Source organism: Delphinus delphis, chromosome 2 (genome assembly GCF_949987515.2).
Source record: "Delphinus delphis chromosome 2, mDelDel1.2, whole genome shotgun sequence".
NCBI lineage: Eukaryota > Metazoa > Chordata > Mammalia > Artiodactyla > Delphinidae > Delphinus > Delphinus delphis.
This window is the reverse complement of record NC_082684.1, coordinates 106425850-106451064: the sequence shown is the minus strand read 5'-3', so window position 1 is coordinate 106451064 and position 25215 is coordinate 106425850. Positions and strand designations below refer to the sequence as shown.

At 47.0% G+C, this 25215-nt stretch overlaps 2 protein-coding genes across 3 annotated transcripts in view; both read right to left on the bottom strand.

The window, feature by feature from the left end:
• Positions 1 to 9268, bottom strand: part of AP3S2 (adaptor related protein complex 3 subunit sigma 2) — a 61943-nt gene extending 52675 nt beyond the window's left edge. The window contains exons 1-4 of one of the 2 annotated variants that reach the window (XM_060005436.1): positions 8997 to 9268; positions 5355 to 5446; positions 5047 to 5253; positions 4614 to 4725 (exon numbers count right to left, since the gene is read on the bottom strand). In XM_060005436.1, the coding sequence (XP_059861419.1) occupies positions 4614 to 4725; positions 5047 to 5253; positions 5355 to 5446; positions 8997 to 9176 (591 nt within the window). In that variant the 5' untranslated portion in view covers positions 9177 to 9268. The remainder of the gene's footprint in view (positions 1 to 4613; positions 4726 to 5046; positions 5254 to 5354; positions 5447 to 8996) is intronic. The other variant, XM_060005438.1, reaches the window with a different exon arrangement.
• Positions 9269 to 13235: 3967 nt separating this feature from the next.
• Positions 13236 to 24615, bottom strand: ARPIN (actin related protein 2/3 complex inhibitor). Its single transcript, XM_060005439.1, has 6 exons — positions 24383 to 24615; positions 21739 to 21814; positions 18754 to 18886; positions 15417 to 15623; positions 14873 to 15036; positions 13236 to 14025 (listed from the first exon to the last, which is right to left on the bottom strand). Exons 1-6 carry the CDS (start codon positions 24472 to 24474, stop codon positions 14017 to 14019), a joined length of 681 nt encoding a protein of 226 aa, XP_059861422.1. The 5' UTR covers positions 24475 to 24615; the 3' UTR covers positions 13236 to 14016.
• Positions 24616 to 25215: the final 600 nt, after the last annotated feature.

Below are 25215 nucleotides of genomic sequence, written 5' to 3'. Positions count from 1 at the left end.
CTCGCCACTATTATTCAACATAGTCTTCAAAGTCCTAGCCATGGCAATCAGAGAAGAAAAAGAAATAAAAGGAATACAAATTGGAAAAGAAGAAGTAAAACTGTCACTGTTTGCAGAATACATGATACTATTACATACAGAATCCTAAAGATGCCACCAGAAAACTACTAGAGCTAATCAATGAATTTGGTAAAGTTGCAGGATACAAAATAAATGCACAGAAATCTCTTGCATTCCTATATGCTAACAATGAAAGATCAGAAAGAAATTAAGGAAACAATCCCATTCACCATTGCAGCAAAAAGAGTAAAATACCTAGGAATAAACCTACCTAAGGAGGTAAAAGAACTACTCAGAAAACTGTAAGACACCGATGAAAGAAATCAAAGATGACACAAACAGATGGAGAGATATACCACGTTATTGGATTGGAAGAATCAATACTCTGAAAATGAGTATACTACACAAAGCAATCTACAGATTCAATGCAATCCCTACCAAACTACCTATGGCATTTTTTACAGAACCAGAACAAAAAAATCTTAAAATCTGTATGGAGACACAAAAGACTCCGAATAGCCAAATCAATCTTGAGGGAAAAAAAAGGAGCTGAAGAAATAAGACTCCCTGACTACAGACTATATTACAAAGCTACAGAAATAAAGACAATATGGTACTGGCACAAAAACAGAAATATAGATCAACGGACCAGGACAGAAAGCCCAGAGATAAACCCATGCACCTATGGTCAACTAATCTATGACAAAGGAGGCAAGGATATACAATGGAGAAAAGACAGTCTCTTCAATAAATGGTCCTGGGAAAATTGGGCAGCTACATGAAAAAGAATGAAATTAGAACACTCCCCAACACCACACACAAAAATAAACTCAAAGGGGCTTCCCTGGTGGTGCAGTGGTTGACAGTCCACCTGCTGATGCAGGGGACACAGGTTCGTGCCCTGGTCCGGGAAGATCCCACATGCCGCAGAGCGGCTGGGCCCGTGAGCCATGGCTGCTGAGCCTGCGCGTCCGGAGCCTGTGCTCCACAACGAGAGAGGCCACAACAGTGAGAGGCCCGCATACAGCAAAAAATAAATAAATAAGTAAACTCAAAACGGATTAAAGAACTAAATGTAAGACTGAACACTATAAAACTCTTAGAGGAAAACATAGGAAGAACACTCTTTGACATAAATCACAGCAAGATCTTTTTTTGACCCACCTCCTAGAGTAATGGTATTAAAAACAAAAATAAATAAATGGGACCTAATGAAACTTAAAAACTTTTGCACAGCAAAGGAAACTATAAACAAGACGAAAGGACAACCCTCAGAATGGGAGAAAACATTTGCAAATGAATCAATGGACAAAGGATTAATCTCCAAAATATATAAACAGCTCATGCAGCTCAATATTAAAAAAAAAAACAACCCAACCAGAAAATGGGTCGAAGACCTAAATAGACGTTTCTCCAAAGAAGACATACAGAGAGCCAAGAGGCACATGAAAAGCTGCTCAGCATCACTAATTATTAGAGAAATGCAAATCAAAACTACAATGAGGTATCACCTCACACTGGTTAGAATGGACATCATCAGAAAATCTACAAACAATGAGACTGCCCTGGTGGCGCAGTGGTTAAGAGTCCTCCTGCCAATGCATGGGACACGGGTTCAAGCCCTGGTCCGGGAAGATCCCACATGCCACAGAGCAACTAGGTCCATGAGCCACAACTGCTGAGCATGCGCTCTGGAGCCTGTGAGCCACAACTACGGAGCCTGCATGCCACAACTACTGAAGCCCTTGCACCTAGAGCACATGCTCCACAACAAGAGAAGCCACTGCTGTGAGAAGCCTGCGCACCGCAACCAAGTCCCCGCTCACTGCAACTAGAGAAAGTCCATGCACAGCAACGAAGACCCAACACAGCCAAAAATTAATTAATTAATTTAAAAAAAAAGAAAGAAAGAAAATCTACAAAAAAATGCTGGAGAGGGTGTGGAGAAAAGGGAACCCTCTTGCACTGCTGGTGGGAATGTAAACTTATATAGCCACTATGGAGAACAGAATGGAGGCTCCTTAAAAAACTAAAAACAGAATTACCATATGAGCCAGCAATCCCACTGCTGGGCATGTACCCAGAGAAAACCATAATTCAAAAAGACACATGCACCCCAATGTTCACTGCAGCACTATTTTCAATAGCCAGGTCATGGAAGCAACCTAAATGCCCATCGACAGACGAATGGATAAAGAAGATGTGGTACATGTATACAATGGAATGTTACTCAGCCATAAAAAGGAACAAAGTTCGGTCACTTGTAGAGATGTGGATGGACCTAGAGAGTGTCATACAGAGTGAAGTAAGTCAGAAAGAGAAAAACAAATATCGTATATTAACGCATATATGTGGAATCTAAAAAAATGGTACAAATGAACTGGTTTGCAAGGCAGAAACAGAGACACAGATGTAGAGAACAAACGTATGGACACTAAGGAGGGAAAGAGGGTGGGATGAATTGGGAGATTGGGATTGACATACATACACTAATGTGTACAAAATAGATAACTAATAAGAACTGCTGTAGGGCTTCCCTGGTGGCGCAGTGGTTGAGAGTCTGCCTGCCGATGCAGGGGACACGGGTTTGTGCCCCGGTCTGGGAAGATCCCACATGCCGCGAAGCGGCTGGGCCCATGAGCCATGGCCGCTGAGCCTGCGCGTCCGGAGCCTGTGCTCCGCAACGGGAGAGGCCACAGCAGTGAGAGGCCCGCGTACCGCAAAAAAAAAATTTAAATAATAAAAAATTTAAAAAAAGAACCTGCTGTATAAAAATAAATAAAATTTAAAAGAAAATAATAAAATAAAATTTAAAAATTGCTATGTCCAAGTATATAACTTTTTGGAAGAGTGTAGTATATCTGAAATAAAAATACAGATTTAAAATTTCCATTTATTTGTCCCAAGGTATATTAAATTTAGCTTCTTTAATTTTATCTTAACAAAATAAAATATAGTTATAAGCATGTAAATTTTATAATCTATAGCTAGAGTTTTCTATTATTGTTGTTATTAGGTTTTAATGCATGCTCCTTCTGAGTGCTTTCAACTTAACTTGTTCAGTCACTTAAAGCCTATCTAGAATATCATGTACAAAATGACGGAATTGTACTAAATTAATAGTTCCCAGTACAGGGTTCCTACATATCTCAATTTCCATGAAGGTAATGAAAAGAAATCTGTAAGCCATTTCTAATTTTCAAAAAGCCTAAAAAAACATGTTTACCTATGTCAAGATTGCTCAGACTAGATAAAACATCAAGTTTCTTTGCTTTAGGCTAGAGTTACAAGTGAAAATACAAAGTATGCATTTTTAAATGTCATTTAGTTTGATACTTGAAAAAAATCTTAAAACATGATGTGACACTGTAACTTATAATGAGAAATATTTGGTATTCATCCTTGTATCTGGCACAGGGCTCCTAAAAACCTTGGAACTTCCTAAGTGATAAAGGTACCTTTTGTTCTGTTAATAAGGTGACTTTTGGAAAGCACCCAGGAATGGGGACTGGTTGCCAGAGGAACCAACCATGTGATTGTGGGAACTTTCAGTCCTACTTCCAGACCTCTGGGGAGGGGAGAGGGGCTGCAAACTCAATCAGTCATCAATGGCCAATGATTTAATCAATCATGCCTATGTAAAGAGGCCTCCTTAAAACCCAAAAGGAACAGGGTTCGGAGAGTTTCCAAGCTAGTAAACATGTGGATATTCGAGGAGAGTTGCATGCCTGAAGAGGGCATAGAGGCTCCACGCCCTTTCCCCATCTTCCATCTGGCTGTTCCTAAGTTACACCCTTTTAAATTAAGCTGGTAAACTAGTAAGTAAAATGTTTCTCTAGAAAGTTCTGCGAGCCACTCTAGCAAATAAACTGAACCTGAGGAGGAAATCATGGAAATCTTCAAGCTATATGCTGTCAGTCAGACGCACAGGTGACAGACAACCTGGACTTGAGACTGGTATCTATCTCCAGGTAGACAGTGTCAGAATTGAGCAAATTTATGGGACACCTGGTTACTGTCCATGGAAAACTGAGTTAATTGCTTGGGGTGGGGGTGAGTACACACATTGGAACTGGTGTCAGCCTCGTATAAGAAAACTAAGGGAGTGAGAGGGCTGGAGAAGAATCTCTAAGAATTTTTAAAGGTTGCTAAGGAGTGTTCTCATAGCACCATCTGGTGGACATCTAGTAACTTTCACCAAGTATCAAAAAAGAGACTGACAAAAGGATCTACAGATGGTTACTCAAAAATCCCATGCAGGGCTTCCCTGGTGGCGCAGTGGTTGAGAGTCCACCTGCCGATGCAGGGGACACGGGTTCGTGCCCCGGGTTCGTGCCCTGGTCCGGGAAGATCCCACATGCCGCGGAGCAGCTGGGCCCGTGAGCCATGGCTCCTGAGCCTGCGCGTCCGGAGCCCGTGCTCTGCAACGGGAGAGGCCACAACAGTGAGAGGCCCGCGTACCGCAAAAACAAAAAAAAAACAAAAAAAAAAAACCCAAAAAAATCCCATGCAAACTCTCTGAAGTGGCTGCCATCATTACCTGCTACACATACCTGGATGAGGTCCAAGATCCCAAGTTCACTCTCTGATGAATCCACACAAAATACAAAATAGAGGGTAGCATAATGCCGATAAATCAGTTTGTAGTCAGAGCCACCAATCAAACTGTGGAAAATGGGAAACATTTAAATGCCTATATCTTAACTGAATATATCAAAGACAAACTCTGTGCCAAGGGAGGAGAAGGGGCCCAACAGAAAGGGGGAGGACAGGCCAAACAATAGGCCATTTCTACCAGGTGAATGGCAACCAAATTTGGCAGAGGTGCCTAAAGCCATTTTACCTCCCCTTTTCTTCTGCCCATCCTCCCAGGCACCAAACTTGTAAATATCTGAAGCACAACCATTTAGCAGCTTACAGAACAGAACTGGGTCTCTCCCTGAGCAGATTCAGCTCAGCTCAGCTCAAGTTGCATCAGGTACTCACCTGACACTTGAGTACTGCCTGAAGAAGCAATAATGATGAAGGTCACCCAAAAGTGGATGTATGGGGGTCTTCCCTGGTGGCGCAGTGGTTGAGAGTCCACCTGCCGATGCAGGGGACATGGGTTCTTGCCCCAGTCCGGGAAGATCCCACATGCGGCAGAGCGGCTGGGCCCGTGAGCCATGGCCGCTGAGCCTGCGCGTCCGGAGCCTGTGCTCCGCAACGGGAGAGGCCACAACAGTGAGAGGCCCGCGTATCACAAAAGAAAAAAAAAAAAAAGTGGATGTATAGGGAGAAAACTGATCATTTACCTTCCACCCTCCAAGAAGTTACAGATGTTGTCATCCCGCTTGAGAACTAGATGGAAGGTCTCTCGAATAATCTGCTGTTGAATTTCTTCTGGCTATGGAATAAAAGAAATAAAGTGAATCAGTGGGAAAGTCTGAAAAACTACATCCCATCAGTGAGGATGGACAGGAAGGCAAGGGCTTCCAAACTAGGAATGATTTGAACATTTGGTACCAGTTTACAGAAAAGACAGAAATGATGAGTAAAGTAAAAGGGGAATCTATGGAAAAATTGACGACAAGTCTCTGTTACAGGAATTAAAATAGGGTATATTTACCTAGATATCTAGTCCCTAACCATTACCATCCTGATAGGTAAGCTGAGATTTCTTTACTGTGAATAACCAAGGAAAGGAGAACTGACAAACTCTCATACAAGGTCAAAGAATAACTAGAAGGCCTGGTTCCGAAATATTTTGTCTTACTCTAGAAAACATCTATGCCAGGGCAAATAACAAACGTTAATAGGTCTAACACTTTAAGGAAGTCAAGATGTAATCGTGTACGTGCTTTAAAAACCTGCATTTGCCATCTTCTGTACTGGTAATACAGACATTAAATATAAGATGCTGTGTTACCAACAAAGTACTACAGAGAAAGACAGAAAATGTTCTATTTACAGATTAGAATCTTGAACAATTACAGAGGTATAAACACCTTTTTTCACTTACTACACTCCAGAAAGCTCAACTGTGATGGAATCTCTTGATAACTCACATTTGATTTCCATTTATACATATGAAGTTCATAGTAAGTATGGTTTTTAAAAAAGGATAGTGGGAGGGAGAAATCAATCATTAAGGCAGAAGTAGGGATTCCCTGGAGGTCCAGTGGTTAAGACTTGGCGCTTTCAATGCAGGGGATTCAGATTCCATTCCTAATCGGGGAACTAAGATCCTACATGCTGCATGGCCAAAAAAAAAAAAAAAAAAAAAAAGACAAAAGTAATTAAAAGCTCTAGACCAGTGCCCAATGTATAATGGGACTTCCCTGGCAGTCCAGTGGTTAGGACTCTGCACTTTCACTGCCAAAGGCACAGTTTCAATCCCTGGTTGGGGAACTAAGATTCTGCAAGCCACGTGGCAGGGCCAAAAAAAATCTCAATGTATAATGAATCACCCGGGAATGTTGTTAAAATGCAGATTTTAATTTAGTAGGTCTGGGCTAAGTCCTGAGACTGCATTTCTAACAAGTTTCCAGGTGATAACAATGCTGCTGGTCTGAGGACAACATTTTGAGTAGCAAAGCTTAAGAAAACCTTCAGATTGGACTTCCCTTAAAGAGTCAGAACATAGATTCAAGTAACATTAACCCCTTTCTTCCTACAGCATTGAATTTAGACTTGAAATGGTTAGTTATTTAAACGAAACAGGAAAAAACAGGGAAAATGTCATTGTGGAGAAATTACTTTTCATAACCTTGACTTACACTGGTATACAGTGGCTCTCTCATTTACCAAATGGATAAATGAAAACTTGCTAATAACTGGTCACTGTAAGTTTGAGTAAATCAATCACTATTTTCTGGTTTCCATTTAAAGAATTCAGAAAGCTCACAGACGCCAGGATGCTGTAAAGGATTAACTCTGTGTACCCAGAAATACAAAACATGCTAAGCATCAGCACTTTTTTAAACTGACCAAAACATCTTGCAAAGCCTTTTATCTGATTCTACAGGGAAGTGGTGATAGTCAGTGGGTAAGCACTATGAAATGGTGAGGTTACCTAATTTCTAATTCAACAAAATAGCAAACTACCAATTGCTTACATCTCTCAATCATTTTAATAATCCCTCATATCTTTTAGTACTCTGCAGTTTTCAAGGTAACTTTCACTTAGGAATTAATTTAGGTCTTATAAAAATCCTATGCTCTCCAAAGAAGATAAACAAATGGTCGATAAAGACATGAAAAGATGCTCAACATTATTAGTCATTAGAAAAATTTTTGAAACCGCAAGAATCCACTTTACACCTACTAAAATGTCTTTAATCAAAGACATAATAGAAAATGTTGATAGGGAGGTGGAAAAATTGGAATTCTTATATATTGTTGATAGGAATGTAAAATGGTGCAGCCACTTTGGAAAGCAGTTTGGCAGTTCCTCCGAATGATCACCATAAAGTTACTACGTGACTCAGCAATTCTACTCCTAGATATATACCCAAGAGAAATGAAAATACATGCTCACACAAAAGCCTGTACATCAGTGTTCACAGCAGCATTATTCACAAGAGCCACAGGTGGAAATATCAACTGATGAATGGACAATCAAAATGTGGCGCATCCACACAATGGAATATAATTTGGCAATAAAAAGGAATAAAGAACAGATACACACTCCAACATAGATGAACCTTGAAAACATTATACTAAGTAATAGAAGCCAGTCATAAAAGACCACATATTGTATGATTCCATTTTATATGAAATGTCCAGAATAGGCAAATTTAGAGAGATAGAAAGTAGATTAGTGGTTGCCTAGGGCTGGGGGAGTTGAGGGGGAAACACAGAATGATTGCTAACGGGTAGGGGGTTCCTTTTTGGGATAATGAAAATGTTCTAAAATTGTGGTGATGGTTGCATAACTCTGTAAAGTACTAAAAACCATTCTACTATATAGTTTTAAAAGGTGAACTGTATGGTATGTAACGTATCTCAATAACACTTTAAAAAACCTGAGAGAAAAATTCACACACACACAAATGCAAATACAAGTTGAATAGTGTTATTGAATGTTAATATAAAATCGATATAATAAAATGTAACCTAGCTAAAAAATTCTACGAAAAAGGTAAAAAAAATTTTTTTTCATTTCTACTTGACAAAAGAGGAAATGAAGTCTGAAAAAGATTTTTGTTAACTTGACACAAGGGTAAAATAAGGTGTTGCTGAGGCCTGAACATAAGTTTTCTGACACTTTCCACTCTACGGTTTCACAATTACGTACTTAACATTTTGAAACCTAGCCACGAAGAAATAAAACGTCGGGTGGCAGGAGGCAAATAATGATGTTTATTTTTTCCAGAGTAACGCCTTTGGAAAATTCAAATTCACATTATCACGTATAATTTCTCAACATTTCCCACTTTCAAACTGACTTTTTCTTCAACTCTACGTAGTGAAAGGTATCTAGCTCCTGGGCGGTCCCAGCCTACACTGAAGCAAAATAATTCCAAGAAAGCACTTTTCCAAATCCGTTAGCTAAAGCAAAATAATTAAAAAGCTGCATATTTCTTCCTCCTCGTGAAACTGCGTTTAACAGTTTAATTAATTTGAGATTCATTTGATTTCAATCATTCAAGTTGTCCATGAGGCACACCCCCTCCACACACACACACACACCATTTATAGAGCCCTGAGACTCTGCGAGAAGTGTCACAAAAATGGCACAAAAATGCCGGGATCCAGGAAGGGGTGGAAAAGAGCGGGGGTAGCGGGGCGTGGGACACAAGGCCTGACACTGGCCCCGGTCTGGGGAAGATCACATATACGGTGCAGGAGGCCTAGGAGGTCAGCGGGCGATGCCCGCGTGCGCCGTACGGGACAAAGAGAGAGAAGGGGCGCAGGTGCCCCGAAAGGATGTGACGAAGCTCGGCCGCACTCACGAAACGCTGGTAGAAGCGGACTAGCCGCGGCTTCCCGTGGTTATTGAAAACCAGAATCGCCTGAATCATCTTTGCCCGCCACGCTCCTTTCACCACCGGCTGCTTCCAGAGAGCACCTCCTTCCGCCACAACACGGACGCTTCCGGTTGGTGCGCTGCTGAAAGTAGCTCCCGGAAACATGTCCCGGAGCCCAAGGGCCCGACCACCAAGAGTCCGGTTTCCCGGCACGCCTTGGAGAAGGCTCCAGGACTGGCGGCGGGTTGCGGGGGTAAGGCTGGTGCAGACACCGAGGCTAGGGCCGCAGAATCCCGGGCCTGGCGCAAAGCCGAGCACACCGGAAAAGCGGATCAAGAAGCAGAGAGCCCAACAGCAGCCGCGCTCCCAGGTGAAGCGCAGCGGGAGTCTCCCTTTATCGTCGTCTGCCTTAACACATGCAGTCTTACCTTCCCCTTAACACTGCAGAACGTTGCGCGGTGTGGAGATGCAGGCTAATTTAGCCATTCCCCGGTTGGGGAAAGTTAGGTTCATTTTTATTTTTTAGTATTACATACAATGCTGTAGTGAATTATATATGTGCCTCCTCGTGCAAAAGGGCTCTCTCTCCACGGTAGATAGCGAATGGCGGAATTAAGGGATCTTTAATGCAATTCCTTTTAAAAGGTACCGGCGACCCCAAATTAGTAAAGTTTTTGTATTTTCTTTTAATGACTTAGTGCGGGTGAGGTGGGGCACGTCCTTATATCACAGATAGAGCTGCAAATTGGAATCACCTACCCAAAGGACAGTTGACAATATTTATCAAGCCTTTAAAATATATTGAACATTAGACCCAGCATTTCCAGTTTTAGAATTTATAATAAAACGATGTGGGTGTGTGAAAAGATTTAGCCTCAAGAACATACCTCTCAGCAGTCTTATTACAGGGGAAAGTGGGAAGCAAACTAATTATTCCAAAATGAGAAACTGGTTAAATGCATTGATCCACATGCATATGTATGTAGAGGGACACTCCACTTTGTAAAAGATTGGAAGTATATACACCAAAATATGAATAATAATTGTGTCTGATGGAATGGCAGCATCATAGTGTTCACCACAGGCCGGTGGAACCACACTGCTCTGATCAAAACCCTGGCTCTCTCCACCACCTGTGCACCTTGGGCAAGCGTCATCATTTGTAAAACAGGCATAATATCAGTTTCCTTTACTGTAAGACTAGTTTATTTCTACTTGAAAAAAAAATTCTACTTACCTAAGACAGTTGGTATAGCACAAAAAGAGTTAATATTTGTAAGTACTCAGAGCAGTGCATGGTATATAACTGAGTACTACATAAGTGAGTTTAAAAATGGTGGTGGAATTATATTTTTTTCTTATTTTAAATTTTCTAAAATAAAATGTATTACTCTTGTAGCCAGAGTTTTTTTTCATTTAAAAGAATCCAAAGGCAATAAATATGCACTGAAACGTGACAAAATATTTCAAATGTTGAGGAGGAATACCAAAAAAAATTCTGAAACAGAAGAATAATAAGTGAGACCTAGCTCTACCAACTATTAAAACCTACTCTGATAGTTCACATTGTCATTAAAGGGAGACTTATTGAAATATAATGGATAATTTAAGTATAAGTGATTTTAATATGTGATGTGGAAGACATCATATCTTGACAGTGGGAAGGAATTCAGTGTGTTGGGATAACTGGTTAGCAATTTGAAAATAAGCAATTTAGTTATCTCCCTTCATACTCTCTCAAATTAAAGACAGAGTGGAATACAGAGTTAAATATAAAACCAAGTAATAACTAGAATGGAAGAAAATGATAGAGAATCTAACATCTATAAAGAGTATATAAGCTTAGAAGCAATAAAAATCATAAAAAGTCAAGATATAGCTATACAAAAATTTTACGTTTGTAAGTCAATTTTTTTAAATGGAAAAGTTTTTTAAATATGGCAAATGGTTATATTTAAAATATAAATAACTGATAAACCAAAAAAACCTCCCCCCCCTCAGTAATAAATGGGCAAAGGAACTGAGTAACAAATGAGGAAATACATCTAGAAAATGAACATGAAATAAAATGCTTAAGCTCACTATTAATGGGGGAAAAGGCTAATTAAAATTAAAGTATTAACTTAAAATTAAAGTGTTATTTTTACCTTATCAAATATCAATTTTTAAAATATTATCATACCCAAGTCTAGCAAGGGTAGCATGAAAGTAGTCCTCTCCTACCTTGCTGGTGAGATTATAATTTAGAACAACCCTTTTGGAAAGCAATTTGGCAATATAACAAGACCTTTACAGCTTCCAATGCAGGGGGCATGGGTTCAACCCCTGGTCAGGGAAGATCCCACATGCTGCAATGGCGTGGCCAAAAAAAACAAAACAAAACAAACAGAAAAAAAAAAAAAAACCCAAGACCTTTACAAAGAATTCCTAGATTCCCAGTAATCTCACTCCTAGGAATCCATCCCTAAAGAAATAACCCTGGGAACTTCCCTGGCGGTCCAGCGGTTAAGCCTTCACCTTCCAGCGCAGGGGGTACAGGTTTGATCCCTGGTCCAGGAGCTAAGATCCCACATGCCTCGCACCAAAAAAAACAAAAGATAAACAGAAGCAATATTGTAACAGATTCAATAAAGACTTTAAAAATGGTCCACATCAAAAAATCTTAAACAAAACAAAACAAAACAAAATATAGTGGCGGGGGGAGGCAGGTGAGATTGAGGGAACTATGTAATTTACAATAGTTTTTGACACAGATAGCTCCAAAGAGGGATCAATTAATTACCCAAATTCTGGAAAATAATAGAGCTATTAAGGTAGTCAATCTTAAAAACAATGACATGAAGACTAGTGATATATTGATAGGAAGTAGTTATATAACATCAATTGAAAAAGGATTATCAAATTTTATGTGTTGGTATAAAATTGCAATGACCATGTACAGAAATTGCATATTCCAAGATCGGGCCACTCCCCCACCTCCATGGCCTTGCAGGTCCTCTTCTCTTGCTGGAAAGTCCCTTTCCACCTGTCTACCTGAATTTCTTTCCATCTCCTCTGCCACTGCTATAGACTAAATCACTCTAGGCTCTCACCCCCACCACTGCAGCAGTCTCCTAGTTGGGCTCATTGCCTTCAGTTTCTCTGCAGTCAAGTGATCTTTGAAATATACAAATCAGATCTTACTACTCTCCCGGGGATCACTGGCTTCCAAGGTATTAAGGATAAAGTCCCAAAATACTTAACATGCTGAAGATGCCATGCCCAACCTCCCACCATTCTCTAAGCTCCAGCCACCATGGCCTTTTCCTTCCAGGAGCCCATCCCCACCCCACCAAGACACCAAGCCTAGTTGTTGCCCAGGGGCTCCCCCATTGCCTCCTCGTTTAGAATGGTGGCCTGCCCACGTGAGCTTGCCATACCCTTTGGCCACAGTGCTTTGGGCAACAGGATGCCCTCACTGGGTGCCTCTCCCCATGTCAGTGTCCCCAGTCCTCCTCCTGTTTAACCCCTCCCCTGGCCACCACATGGTTGAGGTCCCAGCATGCTCAACAGTGAGCCAGCCCCATTCAGACACAGGACACTAGCGAGGCGGCTTCTATAGTAGCTGAGGTAAGAGAACGAGTATGTGAACTAAGAAAAGGGCAACAAGAACAGAAGAGACCCGAGGGCAGTCCAGTGACCTGTGACTTCAGGTGGCCTAAATGAAGTGTTAACCCCAAGCCTCACAGCCATATTGTTGAGCCCAGGCTCAAATATGCAGGAAGGCAAATGAAAGTTTGAACCCTGATAATAAACGCTGGGACCTCAACCATGAAAACCATATGAAAAAAAAATGGAGATAATGATCACATGTGCCTCTTGGGATTGTTGTGACAATTAAGTAAGATACTGGAAGTGCTTGGCACAAGTAATAGAACCAAGAGGCACTCAACAGTCAGGGACTATAATTATCATCACGGAAAGCATCTAGTGCTGTGTTTGACACATTAGGGGACTCCATAATTGTTAGTTTACCACCACCCCTCTTTTCCCTGAGAGAAGCAGGATCCACATTCCACCAAGTCCCTACCCATTCTTAGGACGTGTAGATTTCAACTCCAGATCTCTTCATAGATGTGGGTGTGGGCATACTACCCAGCAAGGCAATGTTCATGACCAAAAAGATACAGCTTTCTTCTTATAGGGAGGTTGCTCAGTTTATACCTAATAATAACACAGTCAGTGTAGAGGAATCCTTCCTGAAGATTTACTCATTCGTAAAAAGTTCTCAAGGTACAAAACAAGAAAAAAGGTGTTGTCCAAAATGTGGCCTGGCAGAATGAGTCAGAGTTGGAGACCAGCTGGCCACACCTGTGAACGCTCTCAGCCTCCCTGAAAAGAGCATTCCCAGGAAAGCCGCCAAAGGAGGTCAGGAGACAGGAACCCTCAGGGTGGCAGAGAACCAGAGGAGGAGTAAAGAACTGGCAGCTCTGGGGACTGAAAAGAGCACAGGGGACAAGGAGGCTTGAGCAGGAGGGCAGAGGCTACAGCACAGAGTGCTAGGGAGGAGGGCAATTGCAGAAGGAAAGCAAGAAATACAACAAGGACAGAAGAAGGAGGCCCTGCTAACTTCTCCTCTGAGCCACTCTGCATGCAGATGAGGGATTCCCCACCAGTTCTGCACCAAAACCAAGTCCAGTTCTTCTGACTGCCCTGGGGGACTTGCCCCCTGCCTGCCTCCAGAAACAAGGCTGCCACTCAGGGTGAGGGCCACCATGAAAATGTCTAGGAAGGCTAGACTCACATCCAGGGAGGGACCCTCCATGAGCCACAGGCTGGGGCCCCACGTCTAACGTCAGGCTCTTGCGTTTGATTTTAGCAGAGCTTGTTCAAAGGGTATTCCACAGTGGCTGTAGGGAAGAACCAGGCAAGGCTTGGTGGACCTGCTCTCTCGAGCTCCAGAGTGAAAGTTGATGGAAGAAATGCTCAACAGTGGGCCCCGGAGGCACCCCATCTCTCACTGACCTCAGTCGTCCTAGAGGTAAAGTAAAGAGATATGAACAGAGCACATTTCGTAAAAGTCTTCTACCGTCATCAGACAAACAAGGGTTCGAATGAGTGGTACCGGGGGGCCCGTGGCTACCTGCCTTGGCCTCATCTCATTAGTGTTGGCCCAGGGAGCCAGCCTGGCAACTCCAATTGTTTTTTAGTCCAAGACTCACTCTACTAAGACAAAAGGGAATCCACTCCCTCTATCTGCCCTGCTTTCTCTGGCAAATATCATCATCTTCATCACCTAGATCAAGAGCCCATTTTTCTGAGACTTTGTTTTAAACGTTCAGTCTGGGGCCTTTTGACACCAATTCAAATCTTCAGGTGAAATATACCTCAAAATACCAAATCAACCGTGAGTAGGCTGAGGATCAACGAGGAGGCTGAACTTTGGGCCAAAATAACTATTAAGGACCAGGTCAGCCATTTTCCAGCCACTCTGGGCAGGAAGCCGAGAACAAAGGGGGGAAAAATGCTCATTCAGCTGCTCAACATGGCTAATGTATTCACTTGAAGTAGAAATGTTTGGAGCCTTAATGGAATTAAGTCTCCTTGGTTCCCCTCTGCACTCCCTTCTTTCCATCCCTTGCTTTCATAAATCTTTGGGGCTCTCTTGTTGATTGGCACAGTTCAGACCCACCAAGAAGAAAGGTCCCTTCACACCTTGAGGGAATTTTCCTGATGCTAACACACTCTCAGGAATTCCACCAAAGCTGGGGAGTAAAGTTTATGCTGCTGTCCTACACCCAACCACAACCAGTGCATACAAAACTCCTGCCAGGAGATGAACCACACCAACTCCAGGTCCACGGTTATCTCCCTGGACTTACCCACTCCTCGTCCTCGGCGCCGTCCCCCTGCTCTCGGGTCTCCACTGCAGCCCTCTCTGAAGACTTTTGGGCCATGATGTTGTCTGTCCAGGATGCCCCCATCTTCCCATCACCAGCGAAATTACACTTGGTCACTGTTCCAGCCTCGAGTTTGGCTAATGAATCTGAAATGAGAAGTTAAAGGCCTCTCTCCGTGTGGCAGAAACATAGTGGGGTCTGGCCCATTCTGCTGGGGTCCCCTAGGCCTGAGTGTGCTCAGGGAGGCCCTGGATGGGACCCCCAAGGCAATGGATAGGAGAGGTCACCCACAGGAACCATGGGACTGGGCAGCACCCCAGGATCCAAAGTGTTCAGGCTATTGGCCCCAAAGCACTTGCCCAGGGACTTAGGAATAAATCTCAAGGGGTCTTGTCCACGGGGAGGCCAGATGTGGCCTGCTCCATGAACTCGAAGCAGGAGGGGTGGGTAAGCCTCAGACAGGAGGCCAGGAGCCCCCACAAGCCATATAGGAGCATCAGGCCACAGTGAGGGCTGCACTGCTCACCCAGGAAGGGGCCGTCGCCTCGAGTCTTCAGCCGTACCCCAGCCCCCAGCTCGAGCTCCACGGCCTCCATCTCCGACTCAGGCATCCAGAATGCCACTGTCTGGTCGGGGGTGAGGCTCTCCGTCAGTGCAAGCAGCTCTGGCTTGTTCACCAGCCCCTTCAGCGCCTCAGGCGTGAGTCTGTCGGTGTTCCCCTTGGCTTCCACCTCTGCAGGCACACAGCACGAGACAGTCATTACCACTGTAATAGCAAGCACTCTAGGAGGGCTTTTTAGGAGCCAGGTGAGGCCTCAGTGTTGTACACGCTCACAACCACCTGAAGGTAGGGGCTCTGAGTTCCTATCCTGCCAGTACTCAAGGAACGCATCACAGAGGAGTTATGGCTACGGGCTCTGGAGCCAGGCTAGCTGGTGCAAATCTGCTTACATGCTGTGTGACCACAGGCAAGTTACTTAACCTCTCTCTGTGCCTGACAAATAAGGATAAAAGAGGTACCTACCCGATGGGACTGACGTGACATGTGAAAGAAATATCGAATGCACGTAAAGCACTTAGCATGGGGCCTGGCACTCAGCAAGTGTCAATGTTTTTACTATCCCTATTCACAGATGAGAAAATTAAGGCTTAGACAGGTTAAGTAATTTGCCCAAGGTTACAGAGCTAGTCAGTGGAGGAGGCAGGATTCAAGCCCTTCACACAATTCTGCCTTCCCACTGAGACCCCAGTGACCAGGCAGGGTTCTCTCTGGGCTCTCAGGGACTCCCTGGCTGGGGTGGGGTCTGCTGGAACCAGCAGCAAACTTTGGTGGTCCTCATACTCTCTACTGGCCTGCTCATCCTGGCTTGGGCAGAGCGCAGAGGCTCAGGGAAGGTTCCAACAGCCTGTCACCCGCCTACCCTGAAAGTCCCAAATCCGCTAATCCCAGGGCGGGGGCAGCATGGAGGGGGGAGTCCCGGTCCCAGACTAAGAAGTGAGAACTTGCAGCGTTGAGAGTATGGCAACCCCAGTGCCGTCCACTGGCTGCCTTCCCCACACTGATACCCAGGCGGCCGCGAGTCCCGAACACCAGACCATGCTCCATTTGTGGTGTAAAACCTCTGCCAAGCTCCGTCAGGGATGCCTTCTGGGATTCCCTAGACACCTTGCTCACACAGAGAACTTTCTCCTCAACCCTCACCCTGCCCACTGTCCCCCAGACAAGCCACCTCATCTCCTACTTCGCAAGATAACAGAAGCCAGAGGTGGGGCCACCACCTACCTGTCCAGTTACCTAGAACCGCAAGAAACCTCTCCTCCTTCCCATCTGTCTCAAAGGACGAGGTGTCTCCCCTCCTGCCTCAGGCCAGCTCATCTGGGCCCCAGAGCCCACCCCCTCCCACCTCCTCCAGGACTTGCCTCTCCTTCTCCTCTCTTGGATCTTTCCTTACCACCTTCCTGCATTCCGGCTCTGGCACCCACTACTCTAGACATTGTTCACCCCCAACCAGTCACTGGGGAGCATGTCACTGTGAAGCCACTGGATGCTCCGCCGTCCCGACTTACCTGGGCCTTGGGCACCGCCTGACTCCACTGCTACTCCTCACCCCTGGGCTTCGCTGGGCTTCAGAGACACACACCTGCCCCACCCCGCTCAGACCCCGCCAGCGTTCCCGCCCCTGCTCCTTACAAGGCTCCTTCCCTGTCCGCCCCCGTTGTTGCTGTTCCCCAGGACAACTTCCTGGCTGACCCTGTCCACTGGCACAGCTTCAATACGACCCATGTGTGATGACTCCGAAATACCTGCTGCCAGCCCAGCCCTCTTCCTGGGTTCTAGAACTGTACCAAGTCCCTAGAGCACATCTACCTCTACCTGGAAGCACCACCACATGGCTAATGCCATGTGTCCCAAACAGATATCTTCTCCCCAAACCTCCTCCTCTTGCACCTCCATTCCGCAAACCTGGCACCTGAGCCCGAATCCTGGGGTCATCCCTGACTCCCCCCATATCCAAACAAACACCGAGGCCATGGTCCCTCCTCTATCTTGAGTCTGCCCAGTCTCTCCATCCTCACTGACCAGTCCTTAATCCTGGGCCCTCCTAGATGCCATCATGGCCTCCTAATAGCCTTCTGGTCTCCAGTCTCTTCACTTCCCCAGGGATTTTAAAAAGCAAATCTGGACTTCCGTGGTGGTGCAGCGGTTAAGAATCCGCCTGCTGATGCAGGGGACACGGGTTCGAGCCCTGGTCTGGGAAGATCCCACATGCCGCGGAGCAACTGAGCCCGCGTGCCACAACTACTGAAGCCCGAGTGCCTAGAGCCTGTGCTCCACAACAAGAGAAGCCACTGCAATGAGAAGCCCACCCACCACAACGAAGAGTAGCCCCCACTCACTGCAACTAGAGCAAGGCCACATGCAGCAACGAAGACCCAACGCAGCCAAAAATAAATAAATTCATTTTCAAAAAGAGCAAATCTAATCATATCACTCACCTAACTTAAAACCACTCACGCAGAGCTCCCCTGCACCCTCGACTGAGTGCCCTCTCTGCAGGGCTGCTCTTCACCTGCCGGAGCCCTCAGTTCCCAGAATGCCCTTGGCACCCTGCCCCCTCTCTGAAACACCCTTCCAAGCCCTGGCACCCTGCTGATACCTGCATGTCTTTCAGGATCCAGTACTGGCATTCCCTCCTCCAGCGCACCTCCCCCAACCACGCCTGCCTGGGCTCAGAGCCCCCGCTAGGGCTCCAGTCATGGCCTGTCCATCTCCTCTACCAGCCTGAGAACGGCTTGTGTGCAAGTCCGAGTCTTGCTAGTCCCTGAACCCTCAGCATGCAGCTCAGAGTCTGGCACATGGTGGATTCTCACTAAATGTTCAGATACTCAATGAGCAACTGAAAGCATGAATGGATAAAATGATAGAGGGATGATGAGTACCCACTCAACCTCAAAACCTTCTCACACGGGGCAGACAGCAAGAAGGTCCTTCTCCAGCCAAAACTGGGAAGAGGAATAAGATCACAAAGGGCCCAAGAACCAAGTGAGCATTTTGGCAGGAAAATGGAGGCCACCTGGCCTGGGCTCTGCACTAAGGCAGGTTCATGGACGATTCTGCCAGACTGCAGGAGATGGCAGGAGCTGGGAAGGCACCCAGGTCCTCAGCACTGAGGTAGGGCACCAGGGATCCTCTGAGTGAATGGGGGGCAGGAAGAGTCCAGCCAGGGGCCCCTCAGGCCAAACATGGACTTCAAGGCCGACCATGCTGAGAAGACACTTTCTAGGGACCAAGAGACCTCTGGAGACAAAGGAAGACCACAGTGTATGAAGGCTCTGAGGGAGAAAGGGCGAAGGGTACCTACTATAGGATGACATGAGGAAGCCTGTGTTCACCTTCCTGGTGGCGCTGAAGTTGGGCTCGATTTCATTTCCCTTGGGGTCGAACTTACGGCAATGGATGTGACTAGGCCGGATATACAGCACGTAGTAGCGCTCCTGGGACCAAGCAGAGAGGCAGTGAGGGGCTGCTTCATTCCCTTCAGCCTCCAACACAACACACACTCCCCAAGTGCTCTGGTTGCAGCCCCCTCAACCTCACTCTCTACCCCAGAATCCCACCCCACCTCCAAAAGATATTCAAGCTGGCTTCCACTCCCAATATTCATTCATTCATTCATTCATTCATGTGTTTAGTAGAGCACTTGCCACACATAATGAACCATGGCTAGACGTCCATGAGAGGGCGGGCTCAGAGCCTGACCCCAAGGCCTCCACATATGAGAGACAGAAAGAATATACAGAAAACCATAACCCGAGCACCAAGGAGCCCAAATACCATGAAGCAGAAGCAGAAGCAGCCAAGATGCCATGGAAAGGGCACTGAAATGGAGTTCTGAGTGAGGACAGCCACTGTGCCTCTTCCAACAGATGTGAGTCCTGGAGAAAATCACCCCTAGCCTCAGTTTCCCCTGTTGTCTGGAGACAACGTGATGTCTACTTTCAGGCACGTTGTAAGGGTTCAAGGAGCAAGCACAGTATAAAGCATGAAATGTGCTGTAAATTCTTTGCCAGCTGTCCTAGTCAAAACAGGAGACTGACGACACTGTAGATCAACTATACATCAATAAAAAGTTAAATAAATAAATATTATAATAAAACACACACACACACACACACACACACACACACAAAACAGGAGATTAAAGAGAAGGAAACCACTTCCTGGGAGAAACAGAGAAGGCAAGGTCTCAGAGTGGGGAGAAACCTGCAACTGTGGGATAAGGGTGTAGGAAGAATATTAAGAGCCTGGACAAGTACATAAAATAAAAGTCAAGGTCCTGTGTGGATGTTTGAGCAATGCAGGACCCTGAGAGGTCTCATGGGAGTCCAGGCTGGGGAAGCAAGTGGGGGATCAGCCTTGAGTTGGCATTTGGAGTTTGCATTTCATGTGGTAGACTAGAAGGAATCCTGAAAGGTTTTTGGACAGCAGCGAGACCCTGAGAGGTGTCTTTCAGGAGACAAGCTGGCAGCAGGGCAGGAATGGGCGCTGGGTGCAGCCAGAAGCCAGGAGAGGGGGTACAAGGTTTAGTCAGGACAGGCTGAGTTCCTGAGGGCCCATGTGAGGTGAGCAGACATGGAAAGAGGAAGGGAGGGGAGGGGAAAATGGTCAAGGTAGGAGGCCTGCAGGACTAGACATTACTCACCTGGGGGAGGGGGGAGGGGAGACAGTGGAGGTTTGCAGGCTGGTGGTTGGGGGCGTCTAGTGCACTATCATTAGGAAAGAAGGAGTTGGAGAAGGCAAGTTTGGAGAGGGGCTGGAGGACACCCTGCCTGTGGAGGACGGCCGAGGCTGGCCAGCTCCACTCAGCTACTGCTGGGCTCTCCTGGGCAGGGTGGCTAGGGCTCCAGACCGCTGTGCTCAGCCTGCTGACCTGCGTGCTAAGGAGGGGAGGGTGCAGCAAAGCATCTCTTGACCTGAAACTAGTGCTGAGCCGGAGCTGAGGCTGTTCACATGGGGTGTGGGTGAAAAAACAGCTGTGTGTAGCCCCAGGCCTCTGGCCTGCCTCAAGAAGGGATTTAATGAGCTTGGTTCTACAGATCAAGGAGATAAGGTGGTCAGCACATCTGGGTGGGGTTATTTGGGGGGGGTGGAGATTTAGGATTAGTGCTCAGGAAAGAAACACTGGCTAGTACAGAATGGAGAATGCCAGGAGTGTCCATGGACATCTGAGATGGGCGGGTGATAAAGGGCATAACCCCAGGAGGCTCAGAGGACAAGAGGAGAAGGGCATGGACATGGGAACCGAAGCCCCGGGCAACGTGGCTTGACACTCAGGCTGGAAACAAAGGCCCAGAACTCAGCAACCCTCCTCCCACCTCAACACTCTCACACCCCTACACACGTGGAGGTCCAGGTCCACACCAGTGACCTGCTTTATAAAAATCCAACATTCCAAAACACCCAGCCACACAGTGATATTAAAAGATGTGCAAGGGAATGCCCTGGCAGTCCCGTGGTTAGGACTCCGTGCTTCTACTGCAGGGAGCCAGGGTTCGATCCCTGGTCAGGGAATTAAGATCCTTCAAGCCTTGCAGTTCAGCCAAAAAGAAAAGAAAAGAAAAAAAAAAAGATGTGTAAACCCATGCTAAGATATTCACCACTCTGCAAATGCAGTCACTTCAAGGCGCCTTCTAACAGCAAACTCCAACCGTGCATTTAAAGTAATTCAATTTTAAACAATCCAAAGTACACACGACTTCCCAGCTACAGAGCTGGTACCCCTAAAGGGGAAGGTCACTGTTGACCTTGCACCCACACAGGCAGATAACTTCACTCTGACCTTGTCCATCAGGTCCGGAGGCAGTGGGAACCACCAGGCCAGAGGACAGGAGCTGGACCTTCAGCCCCAGAATAAAGAGCCACTCATCCTGCCTACCCAGCAAGCTTCCCAGCACTCTAAATTTGTTCCATCAGAAGGTGACAGGACCTCTTCAGAAGGCAGGCCTTCCAGCCCACTCAGAACCCACAGCCTGAGTCCTGAACCACTCACCTCACTCCCAGTCCTGACCCCAAACACACCCCTCGGGTTTAGGGCCTGGTCTGTCTTCTCAGCAAGAACCCAGGCCCTCCCATCAAACCCAGCACAGCCCTAACTGACCTCTTCCATCTGTCGCCCCTTTTGGCTGCTAATCTCCCAACCAACACCCCCCCACCTGCCCTGTGAGCCCCTCAGGGAAAGAGCTGGACCCCAAGTCTTGGCACTGGCAGAGCCAAGCAGAGAGATGCTTTGGTGGGTGAGGACCCTGAAGCCAGTGCCCTGCGGGTGCCCCCAGGGAAACATCCTCACCTTCCTGCCATGGTCATCCAAGATGCTGTGCCGAGATACATCGACCAGTTCTCCTTCCAGCAGGACGCCATTCCCCCTAAGGATGAGAGAGAATGAGGGCTCAACTGGTTCTGTCAGTCCTCAGGCAAGAACCACAAGTGCAATGGCCCAGGTCAGGGTCTGCACTAGGACAGAAGCAAGTCCCAGGTGTGTCTCCCATTTACCCGGTCCCTGGGCAGGCCCAGTATGATGCAGCCCCTTTCTCTGGGCTCCCACACTGGGCCCCCACTCCTCTGAGGGTCCCAAAGGCTGGGGCACCATCTGGAGGGTAGGAAGGAACATTGACAGGCTGCAAGACTGAGCTATGGCCCCTCCTGCAGGGGTTGCTGTAACCAGAGCCTCAGTCTTCTTATCCACCAAATGGGAGAGTAATAGCCACCTCACTCTGCTTCTATGACAATAACATATGATCATGAATATGAAGGCGCTTTGTAAACTATTGTGTTTACTAAATATAAAGGACTTTACTTTTTTTAAACATCTTTATTGGAGTATAATTGCTTTACAATGTTGTGTTAGTTCTTGCTGTATAACAAAGTGAATCAGCTATATGTATACATATATCCCCATATCCCCTCCCTCTTGCGTCTCCCTCCCACCCTCCTTATCTCACTCCTCTAGGTGGTCTCAAAGCACGAAGCTGATCTCCCTGTGATATCCAGCTGCTTCCCACTAGCTATCTTTTATACATTTGGTCGTGTATTTATGTCAATGCTACTCTCTCACTTTGTCCCAGCTTACCCTTCCCCCTCCCCGTGTCCTCAAGTCCATTCTCTACGTCTGTGCCTTTATTCCTGTCCTGTCCCTAGGTTCATCAGAACCTTTTTTTTTTTTTTGGATTCCATATATATGTGTTAGCATACAGTATTTGTTTTTCTCTTTCTGACTTACTTCACTCTGTATGACAGACTCTGGGTCCATCCACCTCACTACAAATAACTCAATTTCATTTCTTTTTATGGCTGAGTAATATTCCATTGTATATATGTGCCACATCTTCTTTATCCATTCATCTGTCGATGGACACTTAGGTTGCTTCCATGACTTGGCTATTGTAAATAGTGCTACAATGAACATTGTGGTACATGACTCTTTTTTTTAAATTATTTTTTAAATTTATTTATTTTTGGCTGTGTTGGGTCTTTGTTGCTGCATGCAGGCTTTCTCTAGTTGCAGGGGGCAGGGGCTACTCTTTGTTGTGGTACGCCAGCTTCTCATTGTGGTGGCTTCTCTTGTTGCAGAGCACGGGCTCTAGGTGTGCAGGCTTCAGTAGTTGTGGCACGCGGGCTCAGGAGTTGTGGCTCGGAGGCTCTAGAACGCAGGCTCGGTAGCTGTGGCACACCGGCTTAGCTGCTCCGCAGCATGTGGGATCTTCCCAGACCAGGGCTCAAACCTGTGTCCCCTGCATTGGTAGGTGGATTCTTAACCACTGCGCCACCAGGGAAGCCCCATGACTCCTTTAGAATTATGGTTTTCTCAGGGTATATGCCCAGTAGTGGGATTGCTGGGTCATACGGTAATTCTTTTTTAGTTTTTCAAGGAACCTCCTTACTGTTCTCCATAGTGGCTGTATCAATTTACATTCCCACCAACAGTGCAAGAGGGTTCCCTTTTCTCCACACCCTCTCCAGCATTTATTGTTTGTAGATTTTTTGATGATGGCCATTCTGACCGGAGGACTTTACTTTTTTATTTCACCGAATTTTGGGGGGGGGGGGGCGGGGTCTAAGCTGCTATAAAGTATCTTCCCTTTGCATCTGTTTGAAAGCATTTTCATATTCCTGTTCTCATTCGTATCCACTTTAGAAGTGGAGAAACCCACTCAGAAGTTTCGTGACAAGCCCAAGATCGCAGGGTCCCTCACTGAGAGGAACTGGACCCCCGCTTCCCAATTCTAGTTTTCATAAAAGCAGAACCTGGGGACTTCCTTTTCTGGAACCACGGAAATGGGAGAGGGGTGGGGGCAGCTGAAGGGATGGGGATGAAAAGTGAAAACACCCTGGACCTTACTTGCCCCTACCGCACCCCGCCCCTTGCGCCCTTCATTCTTTAGTGTTTGTAATTGCAAATTGAATTGTCCATTCGTTCTCATGACCTCGGCGTCCGTGATGGCGGGGCCTGGCCCTCCGGATCTAACACGCCCTCCAGAGAGGCCCTGCCCCTCCCGCGGCCCTGCCAAGCCAACTCCCACCCGCTGTTGCCGTCCAGCAGGACACTGTCCCTTCCGGAGCGGGGTGCAGCCTGTGCAAAAGCCTGAAGGCAAGGCAGCGGGGTGAAGCTTAGAGTCACCGGGGTGGGGTTGAGACAAAGGCTGACGTGAAGTAAGCACCGCCTTTTGAGCCCTGCTTGGGAGTCGGGACCGACCCTCGGTGAGCTTCACGCCGATCAGTGTCTCAGGGGGGTGCGCTCCGAGGGGAGCGCAGGGAGGAGCGGTCTGGAGGCCAGGGAGGTCTTTGGCGAGCCCCGCCCTTCCTCCCACCCGCACCCGACCCCGCTAGCGCACCCCCTCCCCCTGCCAACCAGGGAGCCCAGATTCAAAGCTGAGCCTCGAGAGCCAACGGAGGCCGGGCCCGGGAAGCGGTGGGGAGACGCGGGCGGAGCCTACCCCTGGTGGGCGGCGGGGTCCCAGGCCCCGGGCAGCCGCGCGCTCTGAACCGCCTTGTTCCGGAGGGCGCTGTCGTGATAGATGCGGCTCATTCTCCCCACGGCCGCGGCGCCCTCAAGGCCTGGCGCAAGGAGCCTGCACGCTGGGCTGGGGGCACCGCGAGGTGGGGTACAGCGAGGGGAAGCACCGGGAGGACACGCGGAGACCAACAATTCCCAGCTGCAGATCCGGGACCGGCGCGGCCCGGCCCCGGGCGTTCCCGCGCGGGATTTAAAGGGGCCGAGCCCCATTCCTGCCCGTGGGACCTTGCTTGGCGGGAGGTGGGCTTCCCTGAAGACCCGGCTAGGACCTTAGCCCCGAGGGTGGGGGTGGGGAAGGGAGCCACTCCCTTCTCTTTCTCTCCCTCTTCCTTGTTACTAGAAGGAGACCCCTGCCCCACACACGCACAAAGGGGAAATTGAGGCCCAGAGAGCCTATAGGATCAGCTCTGAAAGGATGAGTTTCCAGAGAGCAGGAATGGGAAAAAGGGAACAACCCTCAGGGACGGCGGGGTGCTAAGTACAGACTTGCTCTTTATGCCCGCGCGCGAGGTCGCACAGTGGCTGAGGGAGGGGCTCCAGGGATCTGTAACGAAGGAGCCTGGTCTTGGGTGTCAAGATCTACGGCCTAACAAGGTTGGAATCCCAGCTGTGTGAGCTTGGGCAAGTTCCTCAACCTCTCTGAGCCCGTGCTTCCTCCTCTGTAAAACGGGGTCAGTATCAGAGGGGTTGTAAGGATTTAATAAACTCATTCTAGAAAGGAGCATTGCCCCTCGCCGTCTTCCCGCACATTCT

Bases quoted from the DNA above. Each gene is read 5' to 3' on its own strand.
- ARPIN (XM_060005439.1), bottom strand. From the start codon at position 24,474: ATGAGCCGCATCTATCACGACAGCGCCCTCCGGAACAAGGCGGTTCAG. The intron at 15,624-18,753 runs GTAGGTACCCTT...GTGTGCCTGCAG, and splicing joins CTTCCTCATGTCATCCTATA to AGGTGGAAGCCAAGGGGAAC. The intron at 15,037-15,416 runs GTGAGCAGTGCA...TTCTCATTTCAG, and splicing joins AGGCGACGGCCCCTTCCTGG to ATTCATTAGCCAAACTCGAG.